The sequence below is a fragment of the Trichoderma breve genome, chromosome 3 (genome assembly GCF_028502605.1).
Source record: "Trichoderma breve strain T069 chromosome 3, whole genome shotgun sequence".
Classification (NCBI taxonomy): Eukaryota; Fungi; Ascomycota; class Sordariomycetes; order Hypocreales; family Hypocreaceae; genus Trichoderma; species Trichoderma breve.
Genome location: NC_079234.1, coordinates 5,595,521 through 5,603,990, shown reverse-complemented (window position 1 = coordinate 5,603,990; position 8,470 = coordinate 5,595,521). Strand labels below are relative to the sequence as shown.

General features: G+C 52.4%; 2 protein-coding genes across 2 annotated transcripts; both read left to right on the top strand.

Annotated features, from left to right (window-relative positions):
* Positions 1-399: 399 nt before the first annotated feature.
* On the top strand, positions 400-4,104 carry T069G_06087 (WSC domain-containing protein; the record flags this gene model as incomplete). Its single annotated transcript, XM_056173297.1, has 5 exons — positions 400-539; positions 616-927; positions 1,000-1,136; positions 1,254-1,383; positions 1,470-4,104. The coding sequence occupies 5 exons, from the start codon at positions 400-402 to the stop codon at positions 4,102-4,104; spliced, it is 3,354 nt and encodes a 1,117-aa protein (XP_056030155.1).
* Positions 4,105-5,345: 1,241 nt separating this feature from the next.
* Positions 5,346-6,040, top strand: T069G_06086 (uncharacterized protein; the record flags this gene model as incomplete). The annotated part of the gene is made up of 3 exons (XM_056173296.1): positions 5,346-5,418; positions 5,661-5,733; positions 5,809-6,040. The coding sequence occupies 3 exons, from the start codon at positions 5,346-5,348 to the stop codon at positions 6,038-6,040; spliced, it is 378 nt and encodes a 125-aa protein (XP_056030154.1).
* Positions 6,041-8,470: the final 2,430 nt, after the last annotated feature.

Here is an 8,470-nt window from a genome sequence, read left to right as displayed (position 1 = left end):
GGCTCCTTGTCCCCTGCGCGCGCTTTGCTGGGTAGCCTGGGATGGCATGATGGCCCAGCTCTTGGCTCAGGTTCAACCTACAGTAGGTCGAGACTCGATCCTGGCCGTGTCAACTTGGGAAAACATATTGCAACGACGCCAAGTCTCCGGCCTGCCGCCTCAGCCCCATTAGTCTCTTTCCCGATTCCCAGGTAGGCCTCTTCTGGTCCCTGGGTCGCCATCGTAGCAACATGTCCTCGCCGAGTACAAGAAGCTGGGGGTTATCCGCAATTGGACGCTGCTGTCCCTCTCTTCTCTCTCTCGTTCAACCCTAAGCCGACTCTCTTTTGGTTTGGGCCTACTACATCACTCGTTCCCCTTGCAGCCTCTTGCCATTGGCGAGAGCCACAACCCGCAACCATGAAGCCTTCTCCGGCGGCTTCGTTCTTGTCGATCTCTCTGCTCTCCCTGACGTCGTGCCGCGCCCAGGAGCTCCAGAAGCGCGCTCTCGTTGCGCCGCCCTCGTTGGACAATGGCTGGACATATCAGGGATGCTACATGTATGGCGTCTTCCTTTCCCCTCTTGGCAAACTTTAGCTTGCATTGCCTACTCGTATGCTGACTGGAGCAAAACAGCGATGTTGGACGTACAATCAGCGACGCGTCCTTTACGGATGATGAAATGACCAACCAGGAATGCGCTACTTATTGCTTTGAGCATGACTTCCCTTACGCCGGAACAGAGTACTACACTCAATGCTACTGCGGTTCCACTCTTGCAACGGGAGGTGTAAATACTACTGCTACGGACTGCAATGCTCCATGCGGCGGTAACTCGACCGAGGCGTGTGGTGGTCCCGGCCGTCTTACTTTGTATAAGACAGCTGAAATCACAGGTCCCTCAGTCAACCCGGGCCCCGACGGATGGGTGTCCAAGGGATGCTATTCGTAAGTTTTGCGAGCCCTAAGCATGCAGCTAGCCTCAGCACCGAATCTAATCATGCTAACGCATGCTGGCAGTGAGGGCACCACTGGGCGAGCTTTGACGTTTGGTTATGGCGGTGTTGCCAATGCCCAGATGACCGTGGCCGCCTGTACATCAGGATGTAAGGCTGCCGGATATACCTTTGCTGGTGTCGAGTACGGTGGAGAGTGCTGTAAGTGAACCCGACGCCCGCCAAGCGGACCACGCCTCGTGTAACGGGGTGTGGTTATTCGTCTTTTATCGTTCCCCTCCAGATAGCTGACCATTGGTGATCCATTCCGACATGCAGATTGCGGCAAGTCAATCTCCAATGGCGCGCTGCCCGCGACAAGCGGCTGCACAATGACCTGCAACGGCAACCAGACCGAGTACTGTGGAGGACCCGGCCACCTGAACATTTATGGCCTCAATGCCGTCCGGTAAGCAAGCAGAAGCCAGAGGATGAAAGAAGCTAGGATGGCGGCGATCCTCTCGTATTGTAGATATGCTAACGTGCCTTGTGCAGCGACGGAACTGGCACCACTTCTGCAGCTCAGCCCGCCCAGACTGGTGCCTGTCCTGGCCAACCAGCTCTGGTGGGCAAATACAACTGGTACGGTTGCTATACCGAAGGAACAAACTCGCGGGCCCTCGCTGCCAAGACGTATGCAGATGACGCCATGACCTTGGAGAGCTGTGCAACCTTTTGCGTGGGCTACACATACTTTGGAGTCGAGTACAGCCGAGAATGCTACTGCGGCAACTCCTTTGGCGCCGGCTCCAAGCTCACTACAGCTTCCGACTGCAGCATGACTTGCAGTGGTGAAGACTGTGAATTCTGTGGCGCCGGTAACCGATTGTCCGTCTATTCGCTCAATGCTCCCGGCACGGGTACCTCATCTGGGCCCGCCGTACCCCCCTCCACCACTTCAGCTACGACGCAGCCGACTGGATTCCCTCAGGGATGGCAGTCTTATGGATGTTACGTGGACGGAGTCAATGGCCGCATTCTTAACACCCAGCTCCCCGACGATGATGACCTGACCCTCGAGTCTTGTGTCCAGTCCTGCGCCTCTCAAGGATTTACCATTGCTGGTGCTGAGTACTCTAAGCAGTGCTTCTGCGGTAACAACATTGTCAACGGCGGTGCCAAAGCTGCCAACCAAGGCGACTGCAACACTCCTTGCGCCGGTGACGCGACCGAAAACTGCGGCGGCGGCGGCAGAATGAGCATCATTTCCAAGGGAGCCCCGACGGTGCAGCAGCCTCCGGGACCTATCCAGCAGGTCGGCAACTGGACCTACCAGGGCTGCTACGAAGACAATGTCAACCAACAGCGCACCTTCTTCTGGCAGAACATCTTCGCCAACACCATGACCCCTTCACAGTGCCTTAACCAGTGTGCTGAATTTGGTTACATGGCTGCCGGCTTGGAGTATGGTCAGGAGTGCTACTGCGGCGACCCAGAGAACATCAAGACCTCTGGTGCTACGAAGAGGCCCGAGTCTGAGTGCGGCGTCCCCTGCCCGGGTAATGCCAGCGCCATCTGCGGTGGTGGTTCTCGCCTCACCACCTACTTCTGGACCGGAACACCCTTCTACTCTTGGAGCTTCCCTGCTGCTGGCACTGCCGCTGCTGGCTCGTATGAGCAGCTCATTGGAGGTGTCTGCATCCCCCTGATGACCACCCAGTCCATCACTGGCAAGGTCACTTTCCTTGAGAAATGGGGCACTGGTGAGCCCAACTCTACCGGTGCTTATGAGCTCGACCTGTCTCTCGTCGACCAGTACCAGCTTGCATGGCGAGAGATGCACGTCAAGACCGACATTTTCTGTGCTGGAGGTGTCACTCTTCCGGATAAGGCTGGCCGACAGCTTACTGTCGGAGGATGGTCTGGTGATTCCACCTATGGTGTCCGCCTGTATACCCCCAACGGCTCCCCTGGTGTCAACGGTACCAACGACTGGCAAGAGAACGTCGACATCCTGAAGCTCCAAAACGGCCGCTGGTATCCCACCGCCATGAACATGGCCAATGGCTCCGTGCTCGTCATCGGTGGTGAGACGGGATCTAACAGTGCTCCTGTCCCAACTCTCGAGATTCTCCCCTTTACCGGCACCGCACCGCTCTACATGGATTGGCTGGAGCGTACTGACCCCAACAACCTGTACCCCTTCTGCACTGTCCTTCCGTCTGGTGGCATCTTTGTTGCCTACTGGAACGAGGCTCGTATCCTGGATGAGAACACTTTTGCCACCATCAAGACTCTGCCTAACATTCCTGGTTCAGTTAATGATCCTCTTGGTGGACGAACCTACCCCTTGGAGGGAACCGCTGTCTTGTTGCCCATGCACGCCCCCTTTACTGATCCTCTCAATATTCTCATCTGCGGTGGTTCTACTGAGGGTGCCTCATATGCTATCGATAACTGCGTGAGCACCTACCCCGATGCTGCAAACCCTACCTGGGAGCTTGAGCGCATGCCTTCTCAGCGAGTCATGCCTTGCATTGCTCCTCTTCCCGATGGCACGTACATTATCATGAACGGAGCCCACCACGGTGTTGCTGGATTCGGTCTTGCTACTGACCCCAACCTGAACGCTCTTCTCTACGATCCTCAGAAGCCCCTCGGCTACCGTATCACTGTCATGGCGAACACTACCGTCGCTCGTCTGTACCACTCTGAGGCCATTACCCTCTTGGACGGTCGCGTGCTTGTCTCCGGCTCTGACCCGCAGGATGATGTCAACCCCGAGGAGTACCGTGTCGAGACCTTTACCCCTCCTTACCTGAAGAGCGGCAAGCCTCGTCCATCTTTCACCGTCACCAACAAGGACTGGGGCTACGGCAAGCCCATTACTGTCACTCTTGGTGCCGCTGCTCGAAATGGCCCTATCCAGGCTTCTCTGCTTGGTGCCGTCACCAGCACTCACGGCAACTCCATGGGAGCTCGCACTCTCTTCCCTGACATCTCCTGCACTGGCACCACTTGCACTGTTACTTCTCCCCCATCCAAGTACATTGCTCCTCCTGGATGGTACCAGTTCTACATTCTGGACGGCGGAATCCCCGCCGTTGGTGTCTACGTCCGCATCGGCGGTGATCCGGCCCAGGTCGGCAACTGGCCCAAGGGTACTGGTTTCACCACGCCAGGTGTTTAATTTGCTAGTTGGATTGTTTTATTTTCTTGTTTTGGATATGACGGGTATTTTTAAAGCTACTACTCTAATGTAGAAACTTAGTTGACGGGAAAGCGGGAATTAGGCTTGTCTGTATTGCAAAGGCAACCCATGGTAATAGAATTGGGAACGGGGAAAAAGGACCACAGAGACAAAACAAGAATAATATACCCTCAAGAACATTACTTTGTCGCTTGTCATGAAGAGTGTCATTCGAAGTAAAACTTTTGTTTTCGTCTAATTTTTTTTCCCGGTTTCGTCAAGACGGTTGCTATGAGGTTGATGGCGAGCTTTGCCAGGATAGGTCATTTTATGAATGAATGAATACAAATTATCATAATTCTTCTTCAATACTCGTTTTGTGATGTTGTTTGGCTCTGATGTAAATGAGACGCTGCATACCTTGGCAATTGCAGTTTATAGCCATGTTCACATTTCCCCCTGGGTTGTTGTATATCGGATTTTATATTGAGGAAACACTGTGCCAGCTCCCCGGTGATTGCCTGAGCTTGCAATGCCATGACAGGATGCAAGGAAAGCCTCTTCCCCCCCTATCTTCTCGATGCCTATATTGAGGTAGTAAATACCCAGCCCTTCTAATGTCTGCTGTCATCTCTACTTTCTGCTACGATCGCTATATTTTTTATAATATCTACTACTATGGCTATGCTGCCCTAGCTTCTGGTATTGTTACTCATTAGGTACTTAGTTAGTAGTTTCAAATATGAGATATGAGATGCTGCATAGCAGAATTGGGGTGCTGGCTAGTATTTCCCTTCCATTGGAGTAATCCTGCATTCCGTACCTGAATTGGGGGCTGCATAAGAATCGGTACCGTTGTGCTTATTCTACTTTCTTGTTGCATACCACATGTTTCGTCAATTCATTTGATGAATCAGCTCATAAATAGTGGACTATTTTATCATCCAATTACACAAAATTCTAATCCAATTAAGCATACACTGCAACTACAAGTGAGGTAACAATTGATAGCAGATACCTGATGTCGTATCTCGCAGGCCGCGAAGCACGTGACCCGCATGCGATCTTTCTTCGGCCTCCAAATTTCGGCCGACATGGGTAAAATCAACGCCGCTGACAACGAAACGAGGATCGGACTTTTCTCGCCCTCCAACAACCGCTTCAAAAAGAAATAGCCTCAGCGGCCAGTCCCAACGTCTTTTCGCGTCCCCGAAGCCATCTCTTCGTCCATCGTCTCCAAAATGGCTGCCCTCGCAAAGGCCATCAACGCCAAGATCCGGTCCAACCCGATGCTGAGCTATGTCTGCACGACTCGTACGTGTCAACACTTCGCGAGTTTCTTTGTCTTTCTTTATCGGAGCCTAAAAAAAGGCGCCTGGGTGCGCGGCAAGGAGGGGGAGCTGTCTTTTGGCGATAAATCGCGCCCAAAATGCTTCTTGCTTGATTTCTTGCGCCTGTGTCATCCTCAGGGAGCGAGCCCTATTGCCAAGCACCCAGGCGATCTCGAACATGTTGGTTCTCGGGGAAGTCATAAGCTAACACTACTTCGCCAATAGACTTCTGGGGACCTGTATCCAACTTTGGAATTCCCATTGCCGCCGTCTTGGACACTCAGAAGAGCCCTGATCTGTAAGAAAGCTCACCCTGCAGCTTCCGCCGATACCGGCCCGTTTTGCTAATCAACTCTCGTTTTTCGCCGTATAGGATCTCCGGACAGATGACCGCCGCCCTTTGCATCTACTCTGCGACTTTCATGCGATATGCCCTTGCCGTTTCCCCCAGAAACTACCTTTTGTTCGGATGCCACGTCGTCAACGAGGCCGCGCAGCTGACCCAGGGCTACCGATACCTGTCATGGCACAAATGGGGCGGAAAGGAGAATGCTGCGCTGCAAGCTGGTGTTGAGGCTGGCAAGGAGACGGCTCCTCTTAAATAAGCAATATCGAAAAATGGGAGCAAATGGGACTGAGATAATTTAACAGATGGATAGCGTCACGTGGGGGAAGGACGTTGTTCGCGGTATGATACCGCAGTGGGGGACCGGGGTCGATGAGAGGCTAATTCGAGGAGTTTGCATCTTGAGACTTAGGGGTTTTCAGTGACTTATAGACTCTCTCTTATGTGCTGAAGATTTTGTAGCCGTTGGGGGCATATGCTTGTTTCTCTGGATGCTTTTGTTGAAGATATTTTGAGGGCTGAAGGAGGTTGGACAAAACAGCAAGGCTGGATAATAGAAATGGATCAATGCTTGCAAAGAGCGTGGACGCGGCGTAAAGTGAGATGAACGTCCTAGACATTCTTTTTTAACAGCATTGTATTGAGTAGTTCTAGAGCCAGCATGTGATAAACACGTGGTTTTGTGCCTTGCATTACCTGTACTAAGCCATAAGTGGTGGTAGAGATCGATCCGTGGACGTCTTACAGCTCAAAGTCGGAGGCAATCACGGCATCGTTTTGGGGGAGGGCCTTTGGCTGTGTCGTCTGATATCTCCAGGATAGGCAAAAGGTGTGTTGCCCTGGTAGGCATAGTTGGAGTAGCTGCTTTTGGGCTTTTTGCGTCATGTGGGCCATTCTACAGTGACAGGCAAGTGGCTGACATGCTTCGTTTCTGTCTTCTGGAAAAAGAATTATGATTTGAGGTGGAACATCCCGAGTCCCTATGACGGAAGCAGAGAGTACATTTGGAAAAGTACATAATTGGATGCTCGGGACTTTCCAGCAGGTTGTCCGAGGCTATCCTCTTTTAACCGGGGTTAAGAAATCGTGACAAAGGATATTCGCTATGAGGTATTACAATGGGATTGACGTATGATGGAAGCAGGCTATTTAGAGGACCTAGCCAATCAAGGTTGGTGGGAATGACGGATGTGTTGGTGAAATGATTCATGTGCTGCTGTTGAGACGAGCACGAGCAGGGCTGGAGATGTGTGTGTACACATGGATACAGGAGTAATACAGGAGTAATACGAAATGGGTCACATCTCACGAGATGAGAAAAAAAAAATTATCAACTTGGAATTGCCAGATTGTCCAATGCCACGAGCCAAGAAACCGATTTCGGTGACTGTGAGTTATGAATAATTCATGACTTCAGTTCTACGTTACATAGCTACGTTGAAGCTCAATGGAGGATCCGACGTCGGAGAAATTTCGCTCTCTTTTTTCCAAGATGGCTATTTTACAATCTTGACTCCGTCCGAAGAGGAATAGTTTAGTACAACAATGGAAATTGCTAAGATGCAAGGGCGGATATGATTGCCATTCGCTCGATGTGTTCGATTTAGGCGACGGGATTTGTCTTGGGGGGTTGAGATAACCAGGCGCGCTAATCGGCCCTGTTGGCTATCGGCTATGGCTATGATGATGTGCGAGCGGGAGAGGGAGAGGAAAAAATCTTCAACTACAGTGACTAGATCCCCAAGTTCTGTCACCAGCAGCCACGGCCCAATAAGCCGACTCAGGGCGCCCATTTTACTCACCTCCACCGGCGCTAGATGGCGATATCCAGATGGCTGAGGGTAGTGCAAAGTCGGCTTCATGCGCCGAACTCGAACTAGGCGGGGGTGCCTCATTCGTCAGCCCGAGTTGGGGGGAGACGTGAGATGCAACCCGAGATCTATCTAAAAGGGCCCCCTTATTTGCACACGGAGTACATCTGCAAGATGTGCCGCCATGAAAACTAGATCGGCCCTGGGAAGTTGGAACTACCTGGGAATACGGGGGTCCTGAGATGCGACGGATCCGAAGACGGATCCCCAGCAAAACACCCTCGGGCCGGCGTTACGATACCAATTACGTTTTACGGGCACTTCCTCCGAGCCGAGCAAAGATGTGACCAACAGGATGACACGGCGCGGCTCAAGCGAGATGCTGGCACAAACGGATGATCATCACGCGGTACTGGCGATAAATGATCGGGCTGGGACGAAGTGAAGTCGTGTCGACATTTCCCGAATCTCCCATGCTGAAAGGCATCAGCCGCGTCTAGGCGAGCTTTGCTCGAAAACCAATGGTGCTCTGATCCTCGGTAAAAGGGCATCAGATGAGAAAGCAAGACGCACGACGCACGACGGAGAGAGGGGTTTGTCCCAATGGGCGAAAGGCAGCGCCGGGATTGGTGAGACGTACAGTAGAGCGTGGGTGGTCATCTCTGGTTAACGGAGTTCATGCACGAAGATCCAGATCCAAAGTGCTTGCGGTGCGGTAAGCACTTCTAGCTCCGGGCGTGCTACGGTAGATACGGTACAGTACAACTCGAGAGAGAAAAAAAATCTCCAAAGACACCTACTAGAGACTGCGACAACGGCGGCTGATGCCATGTTGCCTCAACAAGCTCCATCCATCTCAGCAAGGCCAGCCCTCTTCT